Source organism: Acanthaster planci, linkage group LG01 (genome assembly GCF_054643075.1).
Source record: "Acanthaster planci isolate LZ-2023a linkage group LG01, COTS_SCS, whole genome shotgun sequence".
Taxonomy (NCBI): Eukaryota; Metazoa; Echinodermata; class Asteroidea; order Valvatida; family Acanthasteridae; genus Acanthaster; species Acanthaster planci.
In genome coordinates, this window is record NC_141777.1 from 27,178,708 (window position 1) to 27,198,202 (window position 19,495).

A 19,495-nucleotide genomic window follows, 5' to 3' on the forward strand; every position below is an offset into this window, starting at 1 on the left:
GGAAGATGTGTACATTTATGATATTTATACAAAAGAACTTTGTTTTTAAAGGCATTGCTGTTAAGTGTTATGACTATCTGTTGCTGTAAAATACATGCTGAGGGGACATGTACATATGCAGTTCTGTACATGTAACCAGTTCCTAACAAGGAATACATGTACGTTTGAAACACAGTTATTTGAACTCATATTCACCTGTATAACGTCCTCCAAATCCATCACGTAACTCTCCTCTGTGTCCAGAAGTTCCTTGCATTTCTGATCCATGTACGAGAAACTGTGTCTGGAGGACTGTTGGGACTTGAGTCTAGGGGGCGGAGTCGAGAGGGGGGAGGCTGTGGGGGACAGGGCGTCATCGATCTCAGCCGTTGATGAAATGGCTGGATTGAGACGTGAGGATTTCCTCTTGTGATCCAGCTTGATGGCCGACACTGAAAGGGGTGCTGGCTCCGAGTCGCTTCGTAACCGGGTTCTGGGTTTGACCGTTGGAGCCTCGCTGGTCTTCTTGTTAGAGGCTGCTTCATGTTTGGACTTTCCCAGAGCATTGCTCTCGATAAACTGGCTGAATTTTGTTCTTGCAAGCCGCGCACCAAATGACAGTGTCCTCTGGAAGCTTTTCAAATTGGCATTAGTGTCTGTCCTCTCTGGGGGTGAAGTTGCTGACGTTTTGCGTTTCGGTGGGTGGGCGCTCTTGTCGAGACTAGCTGATCTCAAGTCAGAACCAGAGGTTTTGAATTCCACATTTGATGTCTTCAATTTGCTCTCAGTGGGAGCAGCAGTAGTACATTCTATTTCAGTCTCCACAGTGGCATTAGTACTTGGTTCATTGTCTCCATCCAAAATTCCAGGGCAACTCTCGCTTCGTCGCTTCTTGCTCTGCACGTCTGTATCAGTTGCATCTCTCTCCTCAGTTACCACGTCCGGTTTCAAAGATGAAAGGGATTTGTACAGAAAACTTTGGTTAGGGGGATTTGGCATTACATTTAACTCTTCCGGTTTCTCAGTCATATCTGCTGGCTCATCTATATGTACCATGGGAGCATCACAGGTACTCACAACTCCGTCGGTAACATCAGTGGTATCAACCGCCATGGAATCTGTCTCGGTCTCAGGGTCTGTGATTTCACTGGTTCCCGTCTTGGAGGGAATAATGTCATCCTTGCTGGAGCTGTCGGGCGATTCCGTCTTGGCGGCCGTGCTCTCCGTGATCGACATGAGTTCGCTGTTGGTGGACGCATACTTGTCATACAGAGTTATCAGGGATGGGGCTATGTCCATAGAGGAATCTGCAACAAATGATAGGGGGAGAAACACAACAGACATTAGAGTCAAAATGTGAAGATTCAGTAACTAAGCTTCAAGAATCATTTGTTTTCAAGCCTCGACTTACATGTACCGGTACTACGAGTGTATCTAACATTTAGTATCAGTCTCAAGTCACTTTGAAACGTTTAACTATGCAAGAATTCAGTCGGACGTCACAAATACCATTCAAAGGAAATTGTGTTACATTATTAGTGAGAACTTAAAAACAAACTTTAGTATTGGGTTTCAAACTGAATCCAACATTGTGTGTTTCCAAAATGCCATTCAAAGTCTACACAGTCATCAGTGTACCTTTTAGAAAGTGTAATAAAATGAACACTGCTAATAAGAATTTCAATTGAGTACACCATGGAGGAAATGATTGTTTATGTCTTGGCTGTTTGCGATTGCATAAGAAGAAATAATATTCACAATCCAAACACAAGCCTTTCACAATTTATCACATGTGAATCAAATAAGTTGGGGAAAAAACACCATGCACACATCATAAAACTCTACTGGTATCAACGTCATATTGGGACATGTCACAATTGGCCAAAGCCTCCACTCCAAAACTTGCTAATCCCCTCTTGGTGAGATTGTGCAATTAAGTGAAAGATTCCTGGGGTCTGCCACCAAAATTTCAAGGTTTAAGGTCACACCTGCAACATTCCAGGCCACACCACTGACAAACCTCAGCACAAGAAAGAGTGGTCTGTTCTGGACCATTGGGAAAAGCCCCATAGCTAATGGGGTGCTGTGTTAGTATGAAAAAAAACCCCCAAAACTCAAGCTGATTTGCTTGAGGGGTGTTGACTGTAAATTAGGCACAAGTGGAGTGGAAAATAAAGTTTGCCTTGTGTTTGCTGGAGGCCTGGGGGAGGGTACATGGGCAGTATGGGCAGAAGGGTTGCGGTTAGGGCTCCTTGCTGTGTTTAGATGAAGCTGTAAGAGGGCCCAAGTGCCTTATAAACATGACACTGGATATTCATTTATCCTGTATTACCCTAACACTCCCTGTCAAAAGTCGTTGCCTCTGTCACAAGCAGGCAACTTTGTACTTATTAGTAATTGGAACTCTTTCTCTTTGAGCTTTTGCTAGAAAAAGACACTAGACATTAGGCCTGAATGTATTATACCACTGTGAAAGGAAAAACCACATGCATGCACATACCGGTCTGGTACTTCTAAATCACAAAATGCAAAGATACTGGTATGTAAAATTGTGACCCTACCGTAAATTTGATCTGTCAAAACCAAAAGGCCCACAGAAAAGAATGCTATGTAATCGTTAATTTGTTTATCTTTCATCCCCTTTGGACAATACCAGGTTGCAAATGTCTCGAATCACTACTAAATAAATAGAAACATAAGCCAACCAGAACAGCAGCAAAACTTTCACTTGTTGAAAAAACCAGAATACCAGCAGCCTTGAGAAATGGGTTCAATTACACACCTGTTTCCTGATGATAGCTAAACTGGTCAGGACAATTTGTCCCACAGATCTGATGTTTCATGGGAGTAACAGGAGAAGGGAATAACCAGCCCTTTGTTTAGTATGGTAACTAAGTCCTGGCAATGTACACAGCTCGGGGCTTGTGAAGTGGACATGGAGTGGAAAGGAATCCAAGAAAAACAAAACGACTGAGCCTTAATAGTTCAGGACTGTTTACTCTAAAATCTGGACCAATCCTTGGGTTCTTTATTGGGGAATTTTGTCAATTTATTGATAACAGGTTCTACAAACTTAGAATGGGACATGCGGATGGGGTGCGTATTGTAAGTCTGATGCCTCATAGGTCCGACGCCTCAAAAGTCTGAATTTTCGGACTTATGAGGCGTTGGAATAATGAGGCATCAGATTTGTGGGCAATTTTTTTCAGCCCTCATAGTTCCGACGCCTCAAAGATCCGACGCCTCATAAATCCGAGGTGTCGGACTTAATATGAGGCGTCAGTGCGATTGATTGCGAGAAACATGGAGGAGTGCGGGCCCACGCGACGCGTCGCCTGCGAGCGAGATTCAACTTTGTTCCCAACTCGTGCCCACGGAAAACTAAATCAAGCAGACTACCAGTATGTTACCGTTATCTTACATGAACCTTTGAGAACAGAGAAATAAAGCCAATTTTTAACTATGTACTTAAAATGGATCTCGTACCGGTACATTTATGTACACGTACTGTACAATGCACGTGTTAGACATGTTTAAGCCTTGAAATAGATGACAAATTACCGCAATATCCAAAAAGAGTATCCAAGGGCAATTCTTGTAATGTACATGTAATTCAGTCTTCAAGGGACATACAGACTTATAAGTGACTTGGTAACGAGGCAAAGGATTCAACTACAACACATTGCTGTTTGAATGAAGATTACTGCTAATCAGTTACTTGCAAGTACATAATGTACATGTATGCATATTATATGCACATGTGAAAATACATGAATACAGTACATTTGTAAGAATGTCATTTCAGCAATTTAACATGTCCAAGAAATAAAGCCAGGGGAAAAAAGTTTTACCTGTTGAGAAAAGTTCCTTTTCACTTGTCTCAATCATCTTTCGAAGTTCAAACAACATCGTCATCGACATAACTTCAATCTTCTTAATATCCACTAAAAGTCAGCAGAGAAGCATTTAATCCATTCGCTGGCTCTACATCATCCACATGTGCTCCCAAACCACCACTTGCCACTCACGGAATGAAAATTCCTGACAAGTTACAGCCTACAGGTTACTATCCTGCCATGTGGCCTAGCCCAAAGCTTGGACAGTGTTGCTTCTCCCAGAGTCCATATCAAGGCACTTGCTTTAAGTCCAGGATCTAGACCAACTCTAAGGGCAATTACTGTCTCCACATTACTCACAGGGAGGGTGCGATGGTGCAGTTCTTCACGTACTAGCACTTGTCAAGTAAAATACCTCAAACAACTGTGGCTTTGTTCTTTGTGGTTACAGGCTCTTCCACTCCCTCTGAAAAATCAGTGGTGGTTCCCAGGCAGAACTTTATGAGCCATTGAGGGATGATACAGCAAACATCTTGCATGATTTCCACAAAAAGAGACACATACAGAGGGCCAACGAAGTCCCGACAAGCAAGTGGAAAAACCCTTTCTATAACATGAATCCCAAAGATCAACTGGCCCACAGGAGCAGGAACAGATCTGACAAATTTATGGGCCAGTCGGCACGCATTCCTGGCTGAGTCAACTGCAGCCCCCACACTACTGCATAATGGAAATACCCACATGCCTTTGGGCTAAAACATGCATTATGAAAATATACACACTGCACAGTGTACTTGGCAATGACAACAGTTAACACTTTGTGTGGGTTTCTTGGTTTACCGACCACAGGAAATGATTACCAGAAACTGTATGATGTACATGTACTACTACTGTACCATACAAGTGTCCACTGCACAACGCCAGACTCTTTTGCCTTTGGGATGTGTTATATTTCCAAAGGTTTGGTCTTTGGCCAACATTTCCCACAGCTCTTATCAAAACAAAGGTATTGAGCATGTTTAAAAGGTGGACCTACTGAGGAGGTTGAGCTAAGTCAACATTTGACAATGAGCTAGGTTGAGCAACATCCTTTCAGTAATGCACACAAGAGAACATATATGTATACAAACCAGTGCCTGTTTAATGTACAGTACACATGTAACTAAAGGAAAGGAGTTCATTCCCATGGTTCCAATCTCCAGGCATACAGTAATCCGACACAATGGAGCAATGAACAGCTTTAATGGACCCAGTGTAAATTCAAGCAGATTCAGAAGCATAGCAGGAGTAGGCCTACATGTAAGGATACCGGTATGCATGAAGCCAAGTCAATGCCTAATTTTCCGTACGTGACAAGTTCATTGTATACATGTACATGTACACTGCACGTATAAATATTCTAATAGGCAACTCAGTTACATGATATGTACATGTGTGTTCTGAATAGAGAAAAAAATTCAGGTAATGTCTGATAGCAACAGACTCACTGTTATCACACTTTTTATATTAATTTTCAATTCTAAACATTTGGCAAGAGTCAAGCTGGACTTTCATCAAGAGTTCACAGCAAGTACCCATTACAGTTTTCAGACTGAATTAGCCGATGACCATAAACCAACCACTGGCCCTGAAGAAAGGCCAGGCCACCTGACCTCTGACTATGAAGTTTGCCATGGCCTCTGTGACCTAATCCATAAAATCCAATTTATCCACACTAGAATGCCCTTTATATTCTGTGTGGGTTTAACCTGCTAGAATCTTGGCTTGACATGCAGGGCATTACTGCCAACAGACACACTCCACAGATGCCAGGAGGAGAGGTCCAGTCACTTAGCACAAAGTCTCCAGCATGCTGACCAAATGTAGGCGACCTTTGAGGAAAAATGAAAGTGACTGGATTTATGTGTCCAGTCATGAATCTAAACAGGCTCAAAAACTTACAAGTACCAGTACATGTACCTGTACATGTACGGTGACAGAGCAACAAGCTGGTGTCTCCATCCAGGCTGGCTGGTTACTGCTGTGGCCAGACCAGCTGGCCTCTGTCTGACCAGCTGTAAAGGCCAGCTGAAAGATTTATATGGACTTGGGATGCCAAGACATTGCCATTCATTAGACCCCATGGGACCCTAGCCTAAACAAACAGCTATCAAACAGTGTATCAAACACTTGTTCTGAGGGCCCTTCAGTCACACCTCTTTTCCTCTATTTTGGCAAGTTTATGGGGCTGTGCTTGTCATCATTTACCGAGGTCAAGGACCACGGGAAGAGGGAACAATGTGAAACAACAATGTAACCACAGAATAACAACCAAGTGCATGTCAAAACAACCCAAGAACCATGCTGGTGAGTAGCCCATGTTCCCTTGTCAAAAAAAAAAGGAAAAGAGGCCATACCACAGGTTCACATGTTTCATGAGTCACAAGCCATAACCATAACTGATGTGGGTTCAACTGAAATGGTGGATCCTCCAGTGATCAAATAAACAAATTCATACACAATTCATTTCATTTTCAGTCGTCTTCCTGTTTAATTTACATGGAAGATACACCTGTTTCCTTGCTCTATGCTTCAGCCCATGCCATCCAATCTTTAGCTCTGTCAAATCCAATTTCGATTGTATGTCATCAACGTTACACACTCTGCTTCATTTCTGCACTCTGTTTTTCTAGACAGTTTCATTTTATCCTGTGAAAGAACATACACATTTATATTCAGACACCACTGCTGATATAAGCAGGAGGATGTTAAAATGGGACTGTTTTGAATGTTGGTGGCAGAGCCAACTCATAATGCACATACTCCCTTCTTATTTCATTATCCACACTCCTCCACTGACAGCTCTCACATTCCACAACACATGACTTCCCGTACAAGCTTGTTTCCTTCATCAATGAACACACAGGCGGCCCCAGCTACTGAACTCGAATGGCGGGAGGTATGACAGCTGGTGGTGGTACTGGTGGAAGTTATTAAACGATCTAATCAGGAAGTGCACATTTATGAGTTTGGAGTGATTCCTTCCTATTATCAGCCACACATTTCCTAAACAGATCGCCTATATAAATAAGCACAGGCTACTAAGCAAGGATTACAATGGGGGTAGCAGGCTATTAGACTAAATGAGGAGGTAATTGTAAAAATAAACAAGGCAGAAGAAACAGGTTAACAAGACTGTCTAGACACAGTCCCATTGTGCATCTTGAAGCTATTATAGTCAGCTGAAGACCATTACCGGTACCACAGAGCACAGTCCTTCAATATTACCACACAAAATACAAACAGTACAACTTCTTATAAACCTAATGGTACCTGTACACTGTAAATATACCACATGCATAGATATATTAATTTCTCTGTGACTGATTTAATAAAAAGTACCAGTGACACCATTGTTCCACGTACATGTATGACCATTGGTCAACCGATTACCAAGATCATGAAAAATCGTCCGTTAATTTTTAAGTGCAAACATTCAAGCCTGCATGTAATAGCAGTAAATACAAGAAATGTAAAATGTACGCCTTCCTCATGAAATGTCAACTTATTACATGCACATGAAAAGTCCTTCAGTTCTATGAGGTACATAACATTGCAACGACAAGAATGTTAAGAAAAAAATCTTGAAGTTGAAAGCTCCATACATCATTGCTCAACATTAAACAAAGAAGTGGTGTTTTATAAGGGTTTGAAAATTGAAAACTACCGGTACAAGACTAGTAACTGAATTAAAATCAATTCTTTGTGGATGCTCTTACTGGCAAGCTGACATTCATTTGCGGACAAGTTATTAAATTAATTGTAATTAATTTAAAATTAATTCTTGACTTTCAATAAATACAAATGAGAAAAAAAAAACCATAAGTGCAGCTTAATTGTTGGGACCTCTTTATCATAAATTGCACAGGATACATTTTTCGGCAAAAGGTACAAAATACAAATAATTTGAGCACATTAACGATATTGATGCATTACCAGTATCATCAACTCCTAGATTCTTCATCTTGAGAAAGTTAGTTTTCCTCTTCCTCCTTCGCAATTTACCAAACCCCGGAAGAACGAAACACAGCATGATTCACAACAGTCAAAACATCCACAGAAAGCCAGGGTCACAATAGATGCAAAGTCCAAATTGTTCTGTGCCAGAAACAAGCACCGCCAAAGCCAAACAGATCATTCAGATTGGCAAAGGGCACATGGACAAAAGTTGCAGCTTATCTACCGATATGTTTACGCATACGCAGGAGAGAGAAAGAACGGTGCCAACGGTTGACGATCATCTGGTTGTGCTGTAGCAAATATGGTATGGCTGAGATGTCTTCAAAACGGAAAATGAGGAGATGAAATCGGCAAAAGCTCCATGGAAGGGTTTATATAGGCACTCATACAGCTGTCTAGGCTCAAAACATTACATCACTGTTCCCAGGGCAGGGAGTTCCACGTTGGCATTCCACCAAGTATTAATTTCATTCAGAAATCCCGCGCAGAGTTAAGGGCAATCAATTCCTATCTTGTGTTTGCCGGGGCGGTGCACGTGGACAGTGATTGAGAATGACCTTTACAGTTGGAATGCCACGCTGTTCAGATGAGGTAATGAAAGTGTGCTATTTTAAGGGATCTTTAGCCCCATAGGGGAGGGATTATGTACGTGTACATATATGCAAACTGAGATAAGGAAACTTGCAGAGGATGAAATAAATGAGTATCAATGTGACCAGGGGAAAAAATGAAGGATAACTCATCTGGTTAATTAATTTATCCCTTGATGAAATTTATTTCCCAATCACACATATGGTTATATAAAAATTAAGGTGGATGTGCACTGTTAATGCATGTAAATTACAGTACCGGCAATTCCTAATTAATAATACACAACAACTGTACAATGTACGTACGTGTATACACTGTACATGTACCGGTCTGTGTGAGTTTGACTCAGAAAAAAAAACCTATCGATGAACCATTGAAAAATTTGTGAATGTGTCACCTTAAGATAGATATATGTAAGTGTAATTTGAGAACAAATAACAGAACCGATTGGAATACTGAAACTGAGAGAAGCTTGCACTGGTAACATGTACACCTTTCTCACCGCATGTACTGTAGTTTCATCCCAAATTAGCATGTACCGGTACCACTGCAGGCAATTTCTGCAAAGCTGTTATGACCTGTGTGTTTTCTAAAGAAACTGGGTACCTACTGGGGTACATGAACTCTGCCTGAACTACCGGTAAGCTTAACCATCCATGCTTAATATTGGGCCCTTAATTGGTAACCAAGGCAAGGCCTTTCATTCTAAAGCCTGCTCAAAGCTCATTTCCATAATCCCATGGAAAATATACAGTAGATCAGAAAAAATACTTCCGGGCAGCATGTACACAATAGTATAAAGACATAGACCTGAGAAGGACATAGGTTAACTAGAAACAACTACTGTATTCTTCCAGAATTTGCTGACAATGGGAAGGAAATTATGCCCCTTGGAAATCAAAATATATCCCTACTCCCTGAATAGTGATTCTGGGGTTCTTAAAGCAGCAGTGCTAATGCAAAGGGTGAGTCATAGGGCTCAACCATTTTGTAATAGGAGGGGAAAAGTAGAGGTGAAAAAGAGGGGCAAATATGAAAAATTAGTAGTGCTGCCAAACCAGAGAGGTTCAATACACATATATACTTTCTAATATCCTGTATGATATTAAATTGGTACCGGTACATTTCCAGCCTTTGTTTGCAAAATCACGGAATCTCATTCTCTAAAATACTCCAGACTGTGACCTCATATGATACTTCTGCACCAGAAAAATGGAGCTTCACTAAGTCCTCAGGTCTCAACCCGAATCCATTTCAGGCACCTGGGGTCTCAAACTAAGTAAAGAAATTTTGAATTGCCACAGACTCTCTATTGCAATGTTGGGACAAATTTCTGTTTTTTAAGCTGAAAAAATTACTGTTAAATAAGTAAATACTTGCAATTTGGTGACAATGGTGACTGGCAGCTAGAATCTTTCAAAGCTGAAGGTGAAGTGGAGGTTTGGAAAATGTATAACAGCACAGAAAGTCATCAGTTCAAAAGATGTATTCCTGAGAACGTCAGATTTGAGTCATGCACACCACATACAAGCCAGCAATCCTGTGTCTTTGAGTTGCGTGTGAACATCACTCCGTCACAGCCAATCTGGGCTTCCTTTCTTTTACACACTATCACCAGAAGTCTACTTAACATGACAGATCTTTCAGTGATTTAACCCTGCCACAAATCATCGACTTGCTGTGGGATTGTTCTCTGTCTGCCCCCAGGTTCAAACGCGCAAATCACTGGGCCGTTTGTTGATGCAGTGCCGGGGCCTCGTGTCTAAGGGAACAGTCATGTTCTCGGGGCTCCCTCCATTCAAACAAACAGAATAAATGCTCGGCATTTCGAAGCCTGTGAGTGTGAGGTTTTTTGAGGCCAGATCACCCAGCGGATAGATCGATCATTGAAAATCTCCCTGGTTCCGTCTAGGGTCAATATTGGTGTGGAGTTGATCCTTTATAGTCCTGTCTGCCCAAAGTCAACATTGCCAGCAAAATCCAAAGTCTACAAATGGATCACTATTCAATTGAGTAAGAATGGGCCATGGGAGAAAACAGATTCACTGCAGTCAAAATAAACAACTTGGAAGTACAGCTAGAAACGGAAACACCCCCCAAGCAAGCAGAAGGTGCTGAAATGTATACATTCCCAATTCACTATGGCCATGCTTCAGCTGCATTATCCTGAGTGGTGTTGTCAAGGTGAACAACTCGATCTATCTGAATTTTCTCAAGCCATTTCTATGTATATTATCATACATGTACATGTACTGGTTTACAGTTACTGTACACATGTACAGGTATGTGACATCAGTTACCTTGTATACACTCCTATGTATACCTAGCACAAGTTTACAACTTGCACATCAAGCATTGGTATCTGGTACATTGTACCTTTGGTAGAGCACAGTCCACATTGTGACAAGTCCATTTCAGTTTGTACTTACTGTATATGACTTTGATCGACCCTTTAAAGTACATGTAGAAGTACAGATACGGTAAAAAAGTAAAAACAACAAAAACAAAACAAGTATAAAATACATGTACAAGTGGGCCTATAATATAAAGCACTGCACATTTTGTACCTCTGGATAAGTCCTCTTTAATGCACTGAAGAAATTTTGAGCACTATCATTGCTGCTGGAGTAACTCAAGGGAGGTGATCTTACTGGTACCGATATACATCTTAGATGAGAAAACTCTCACCACTTCGAAGATGATTTTCATAGATGATTTTTCTAATTTTGAATAAAATTAAAAAAAATAACACTAATAATAAATAAAAAAATAAATTACATACCAGTATGTACTGGTAACTTTGTCCAGGCTTGCTCATCCTAGAGAGGATTCTCAGGTACATGTATGGAAACCTCCCTCCACCTTTAGCATGGTCTATGGGGTTGTACATTTGTACATCAAGTTGCATTAGAAAACTACGCATCAGAAGTTGGTTCTTCACAGAACAAAACTCACAGAGGAAATTGGCTTCCATGATGTTACTACAAACCTTCTATAAATTAGTTCATATTCACCATGAGGGCATAACGGTAAATGAACAAGTCTCATTCACAAGAATTCAGTGCTGGTCTGCTGGCAAAATTTCTGTGACACGTTACAGAAAGCCAAACCTCTTACCAAGCATATCTATCGGTACCTGTAGCTGGCATGTTTGGTTTAAAAATAAAGTGTACCAGTGCTTTAGTCAAAAACATCATAAATTTGTATTTGTAAATTTAGTGTGTCCTGGAACAATTATTATTGGATGTACCATTAATGTACAGGTACTAAGACCGGTAAATGCAAACACCAAGGAGCAATGAAAGCCCTACGGACACGACACCTACATGGACATGTCATCACTTGTCATTTAAACCCATAAGAAGAAGCCAAACTGATAATAACTTACACAATGATGTACATGTACAGAACACGTACATGTACATGTACGTTTTCACCGCTACTATCCAGCCACTATCACACTACGGAATCTATACACGTGTACACGCAGTTCCATCAGGAATCCCCATCAATAATTTCCTGTCATAAAAATCAATATTTGATACATGTACGGAACACGATTGCAGGCTTCTGGCAGGTGAGTCACCACTCTCAAATGGCGCACAGGTATTGTGTGAGTCTCAACAGGGAACGTTAATAAAAGAATATTGTTATGAATATCTGCCATACCTTAGCACTGACGTAATTCCCCCGCCACACAAAACAGACACGGTATGATGTTCACGGTACACAGGTCTGATGTGTACCTTCAAGTAATGTATGCAAAGTCCTGGCATTGGTATGAAGTCAGTGTGTGGTCTTGAAATCAATACTGCTGTGAATAGATGGTTGTACTCGATCCATACAGACACGTGCATTTACATGTGTAACTTACTGGTACACTGTACAGTGTACATCTACAAGAAGTACTGTATGTGAGGGAAAACTCACATGTAGTTCTTTTGGTGTTTACATGTACATGTATGTACATGTATATCACTACATGTATGGTTGTACTATACGAGCCTGGGTACAAAGAATATGTACAGATCGCTGTGCAGGCCAAGTACATGTACATGTACATGTGTATACTTCATGTACAGTGTATTGTCCATCACAGAGTAAAATTGACATGTATGTATGTACATGTACATTGTACATACCGGTGTAATACGGTACATGCACATCTACATGTACTTATAAAATACTAATTATACACATACATGTACCACATGTACATGTATTTATTGAGTGAACAGTACCAGTAAATGTTTTTTTTCTGGTCCAAAGGTTGAATTTTTGGTCAGAAATGAGGTCAACTATGGGCCAGCTCATAGCGCCGTATTACTCACTGCAATTACTGTGCTTGCAAGGACAGTGAAATTACTTTGCCTTTCTCATCCATGGGGGCTACTGATCTGAAATGGAATCTAATCAGGGTCAGATTTTAAGCTTGAACTACGGGGCTAGCTAAGATTCCAATTCCTTCAGCTGTCCTAAGACAGAGGGCCCATTGCCAGTATGCTACTGTTAAACAGAGAGCTGTCTCATTAAAGGTTGCACCCTGTTGTACATGTACATGCAATAGTACTGACATGAACGGTTGCCGATTTGGGTACCAGCATTTGTTAATTTTCAGTCCTGTTAATTTTCTTTGAAGAACACAGGGCAGTGACCTCATGAAGTGGAAGAACAAAAGAACTGGACTGATATTTCCTGCAGGTGACCCATAAGGGCCACATGTACATGTACACTGTAGCCTTATGTACATGTACATTATATGAACCTCATATACACTGTGTACATGTACCAGTATATCAAACAGAACTTGTAAACTGTATCATCTTCAAAGCTGCAGAGGTCATGAACAGACCATGAGCAAGCTGCTCACCGAAAGAGATGGCAACTTCATGGCTGACACAGTAGGCCGGGCATGTCATCCCTTGCACACATGCCCTTGCACAAGTTTCAGAATGGATCATGTGTCCGCACAAATTTGTGTAGCAGAAAACCCACTACCACGGCCTGTCACTCAACAGTTTTTTTGTTGAGCTGTTCACACCTGGAATGGAGAATTCATGGTTGACCTGAGAAGTTGTTACAGGATCAGGGAGTTGCAAAGCATGGCAGAGTAGTTGTGTTGAGCAACAGACCCCAGTTTCATACAACGGTGGAGGGGGAGGGAAAGTCCAGCAGCCTTTTTGTATAAATGATGTCTGCCTGAATAATTTCTTGCGGCTGCTGACTTCCTCGTGTGCATCCATCGCCATACTTGTATAAATGTACTTCCTGACGGGAAACTAAGAGTTCTTTAAAAATCACAATTAAAAACCAATGAATGTACATGTGTGTGCGTGTACCGGTACTTTTCCTTCTTCCTCAGATCTGCAACCCAGACATGCTTCTCCATAGGCAAGCAAGGGTTTTGAGTGGATATGTATTGTGGAAAATTCACAAACTATGTAAGTTGAGGCCTTTTGAAGATTTGAAACATGAATGGTGGAGGTGTAAACTGGTACGGTTTGCAGGGACATCACGCAGGGGAGAAAATCTCTTTTGAAATGGCAGTACCAGTATGGTTTAGATGGATGGGTATGCTGCCCATGTGATGCTCAATTCTAAGAGCATCTACGTGCCGCTGAAAACATACACGTGCATGTACAGTACTTGTGTCCTCCTTTTGTGTATCATACATGTATCTGTTCCTTCCTCCAAACGGTTCCCCTGACCTCCCCCCACAAAAAAATGGGTCCCAAGACTCACAATCATTCTGGAAAAAAAAGAAGCTTTCTTTTGAAAGTAATAGAGGCCATCCCTTTTCAGGGATCTTCCCTCTGATTGCTTTAGCACTTCAGCATAATCCTGGCAGATGTACATGTACATTGTACATGTACATGTAAGATACATGTGTGTACTTACCAGTGGCGTGACTCAACTACACAGAATCCAGTAGGACACCCTGTAACAACAAAGGTAGGGGACATACACCCACCGCATCCGTCCCACCAACATAAACCTGATGTCCACTTGTCTTTCACATTGATGTGTATCTCCAATCCATTGAATCATATCCCCTTGCAGGCATATCCCCTGTACCAGCTATTATGTCAAGTACCCAGACTAGACTAGACAGGAATGGTGTGGCTCTAGTCAAAACTCCTCCAGACGCCTGCCAAACTTTGATGTACATGTATGTAACAATACAGGCACACAGTACACGAGGGGCAAATACTCATAGAAATCAGTGCTTCAGTTGTGAGTAACCCCCCCAATTCCAGCATCAGGACCTAATCATCCGTAAAATTCACCTTACCATTGTGTTCTTGGTATTTCTTCTTCATCTAGGGTCAGGGTTTAAGTCCGACCGCAGAGCTCCAATCCTGGCTTTGACGGCGGTGGATCGGAGGCATGCGGAGTCCGCGCCTTTGAATTCCAAACAAGTGCACCACTTAACTGAAGTACTCATAAATAACCCCCAAAAATGGGTGGGTGTTTTTTCTAACATTTGTATTAGAAAGGCGCACTGTACTCAGATGGAATAAAGTCTGATGACCAGGGTTTGGTCTGGTCAACACGATGTGCAAGGGCATTGTAACTGCATTCCTGGCATACTCGCCCATACCTTCCATTGTTCAAGTTTAAGAATGGAATGAAAGTACATACAATAGTGCCAATTTTGACATGTACCCCCCTAGATATGTGTCAATTAGTGGAGCTAGAAGTGAAATTCTCCAATGATATCATGTGCGATGCGACTTTGATACTGCAATCATGCTCCAATGGTGTTTTCATGACATCTAGGGGAGGGATTGAGGGAAGTGGAGCAACAAATATGTATGATACACCTGTAATGGATGTGTTATTCTGCTATGGGTTACCATAGCATTCATAATATGCCTAAGACAGTTTAGCCATTCCTATTGGTAGAAAGCCTGTCACGTGGCCGGTCTTAAACAGTTGATAAAGCACCAGCAGACTGTGTTTAACCTCATGCAGTATGCGCAATGCATGCGCCATTCTCCATATAACGAGATTGTTTACGACTGCTCGCGAGAGGAACATATCGGTACATACCCTGTACCTTAACATGGCTAGAGGAGTTTTTAAACAAATTAAGGAACATTGTTGAACATCATTGGAAATATGTAATTTGTGATTATTGATGAATGAGAGTAACTACCGGTATGAGCTTGACTGGTCTCAAACTAATGTTTAAGACTGGCTGAGGGCTTTTTTTCATGTTGATAAGCCGGTCTTAATGGAACTTTCAAGACGGGCTAAGCACATATTTATTCCCTTATTAAAACACTGATTTTAGGGAGAGGAATCAATAAGACAAAGATGATACTTGATATACATGTAGTACAAACATCACAAATCTGTCGGAACTAAGGAGTCATTGTCCAGCACACACACATCACAGCAGCAAGGTTGGCAAATCTAAAACCACAGAACTAAACTGTCAACACAGCAGAGGGGGGACAACTGACCACAAACTGAACCACACCTTTTTTACGCACTACCTCTTTTCCTGTTAGAAAGGTGACAGTAAGTGTTTGATTAGTGTCCATTAAGGTAAAACCATGCTGAATCACTGCAGCTTCTGGCTATGTTTGCTGGTGTTTTATTGGCATTGGACGCTGGCCAGACAGACATCTAACCTTCATCGTGTACTGCATCATGAATAACTGCCTGTAAATATCAGACTGCATTTGATATTTCCTAAATCAACACCTTTTACCCTTACCATGGAAGTCCCAACAAACAACAATGCCCATTTGCTGAAAAATCACACATCTCTGTGCACACAATACATACAGTATTGCATACATGTACAGTGCGTTGTACATGTACAGTGTATATTGTACCCAGTGTTTTCAATGTACATTTACATGTACATGTACACGCTATATCATACATGTACATGTACATTTATGTAGATTCTGCATATTTTTCAACTTTCTTGAAACTGATGTTTTTCTATCCAAATATGTTTCCAAGGATAATTAAACTGATCTCTTGTATTTTTGGTTTGATTTGAGGCATATTCACAAAATGTCTTTAAACAACTTAAACCACTAGAAAATTTATTGCATTTGACCTGCTTTAAATGTGCCCAAACAAGTTGATTTGATTAGTTTTGAGCTAACAGCATGACGTTTCACCCTGAACCCGATTACTGAAGTTAAATTTAAATCCTATTGAGTAAAGCAACTTGTACATACATGCAATGTTCTCAAAGTACCAAGTGTTCATGGTCACACCCTATCATCTTCGTAGTAAATGCTGTCTGGAGTTTTGATCACAACCACCTCCCCTTGGATAGGAGAGAGGTCTGGGTGGAACTGAAGCTTTACCTCAATGCCTCAACGATTCAACTGACGTAGACACCAGGCCTCAGGGAAGCATGGTCTATCCATGCACATCGAGACAGACAGTCTGGCCAAGATGGAGACATTTTATGACCTGTCTTCATGCACTTTTCCTAAGTGATTAATTTCCCTTCGTATTATGATGATTTCCCTTGCTTTCCCACACAGGCATGCTGTAGGCCTATCACCAGTAACTTCAAGGAGCTCTCAGGGGGATGACAGGCACGTGGGTGTGACAAATCATTCTGGTGGTATTCTAAATGCACCAATTTAGCAAATTACATAACACATTTCATGCTACACATTATAAACCATTCATGTACTGTCCAGGGGCAAACTTTACCAGTATACATGTATATGCAGTGACTGTAGATACACTTGTACATGTAGGATGAATTCTACATGACAAAGCAAGGCTGACATGCTCATGCATAGTATGGAGAGTGTAATTCTTGTGGAAATATGGGGAGAACACAAGGGTTAGAAGAAATTCTTTGTGTACATTGTTAAGATGGCATCATCATTAAAAAGAATGGAATGAACTGATTTTAACATTGAAATTATCCCTGAAAAAATTCTTATGAACAAATTTTAAGGGATGCGATGTGAAACCCCCTCCCCAAAAAAGCCCTGTTATCAAAGCTATGACTTGCTAGACAGAGGCAGACTGGGCAGACAGGACAGTACCGTTACTGAGGTAGCATCATACAATGTCAACAAAGCTAGTGGTTTTGGTCCTTTCACTTGGGGGGAAAGAGTGGTTTCTTGTGCTGAGCGTGATGTACTGCAGCGACAGACCAGACTGCTATACCACACAATGGCACAGACTTTTCACTTATGTTTGACGTTTGTATTACCGTGAAAAACGACAAAGGAGAAAGTAACCTGGATGTGTTTGTCTGGGAAGTTCTTGACATAGCTGCATAATGATCCCTCCCACACCAGGCATTACACTGTGCAAAATGTGTACAAAAACAGATTAGATAATGTTTTTCTCCCGTTCTCATTTTTTCCGAATTGTGTAGAGTTGCTGCCTGGAGAATGCATTAGTTTAAATTCTGGCTGCTGTTCTCCGGACGTACTAAGTATCTGTTGCTTGTTTAGCAGGTGAATAAAGCCCACCTCATCACATCCCCTGACATCATTTTTTGTTTTATGCAGCAGTTTGTTTTCACACAGAAAACATAACCCTCTCAACCATGAGCATCCTTCCAATCTCTAAAACAGAAAGCCAAGCCTACCGGTATACCTCGCACAGCTCGACACTTTCACAACAGTAACAAAATGATAAAACCTCACATGCCACTTCCAGTCCGTGTATGTCCACAGCAGAGATGGCACATTGATTTGTATCACTCCACACTCTAATACCAAACCAACTGCCACACAGTGTTTGTTTTTAAATGTTTGCTACAGCATTACGTACAAGGCATGCCCGAATATTGAAGTCGGCGGGGCTGCATAAATATTTTTAAGAGAATGAGGATGGAAAAGGGGACATCACACGGTCGCTGAACTTGCGTGTTTTGAAACAGCCCTGATTTAGTGACAATTAGACAATTATTTTCCTGACAGTCCACCATGTGTCTGCATGCCTCTGCGTCTCAAAATGTAGAACACCATATTTGGTACTTGAGAATCCAATGTGCAATGGGCATTGTACATGTACATGGTACAGTTGTAAAGCACAAGCAATGATATGTACATGTATGCGTCAAAAATTTCACTGCACACAATATAGTACATATTGATGTGTGCTGATGACTTGTTGCTACCGTACCAATAGCTGTGCTCTACATTGTACATTTACCGGTATGCTGTGAATGACGTTTGTGTAGTGTACATGTAAATGCATCATTAAGAAAACTGCATTCTACACGGTACCGGTACAAAGTACACGCATACTGTACATGTACATGTACTTCATGTATGGTACTCATATTGTACCAGCGCATGTACATGTATGATACGCGTATACATGTGCATACGACTTACGCTGGGAAGGGCAACTATTTCACAGTGCATGAAGCAGTTTTTGTCGAGCATTCATTGGATAGAGTACATGTACACTGGGAAAAAAATTGGTCAACACTTCTGTTGTCTCACAAGATCACTACTGCCAATTTGCCAGAACCTGCTTTGACAAGGTTTCTCCCAGCTATAAAAGTAAAGGCAAGAAAGAAAGAAGAACCAGTAACAATACACAAATCAGTATTTTGTTTACCCAACACATGGCGTCAAGCACAATTCAAATTGGCCAGGTTATGACCTTTTGCAAAGGATGAAGGTCAGAGGGATTGGCCGAAAGGTGACAACAGAGATCAAGAGAAGCCTCTGATTGTTGGAGACTGTTTACAGGTGGTGCCCTGTGCGAAGGTAACCAGGCATACCGCCTAGGTAAACCCACAGCCACTGTAGGATTAACCGTATTTACGACCACCACTCATGACCAGTGCACACCCATTGCCCATGCCTAATTCAATGTGAAATTGGCCTCAAGGAGAGTTAAGTTGCTGGTAAGGGCACACTAAAGGGTGTCGCCTGCTCCTACACCCGGACAGGTATACATGTACGTGTTACGTGGCGCCTCAGAACATGTTCGGGAGATGGAACTGTCTCACAGGATGTCGTTGGGCTGGAACAATTTCCGTTGTCAGATATGCACATACGTATACTGAATGGGCTTCCAGGGTAGAAAAAGTATGTTCATCAATAATACTCAGATATGTAACTTTGACT

The 19,495-nt window shown here is 41.3% G+C and overlaps 1 protein-coding gene across 10 annotated transcripts in view; it reads right to left on the reverse strand.

Annotated features, from left to right (window-relative positions):
• Positions 1-19,495, reverse strand: part of LOC110975147 (uncharacterized) — a 63,805-nt gene that overhangs the window by 28,489 nt on the left and 15,821 nt on the right. For 3 of the 10 annotated variants that reach the window (XM_022227327.2, XM_022227325.2, XM_022227326.2), the window contains one exon: positions 196-1,286. In XM_022227327.2, coding sequence (XP_022083019.2) covers positions 196-1,286 — 1,091 coding nt within the window. Of the gene's footprint in view, positions 1-195; positions 1,287-3,830; positions 4,462-7,790; positions 8,323-9,781; positions 10,354-11,793; positions 11,989-14,303; positions 14,552-14,697; positions 14,741-19,495 lie in introns of those variants that run through there. The other 7 variants (XM_022227331.2, XM_022227332.2, XM_022227330.2 and 4 more) reach the window with 7 other exon arrangements.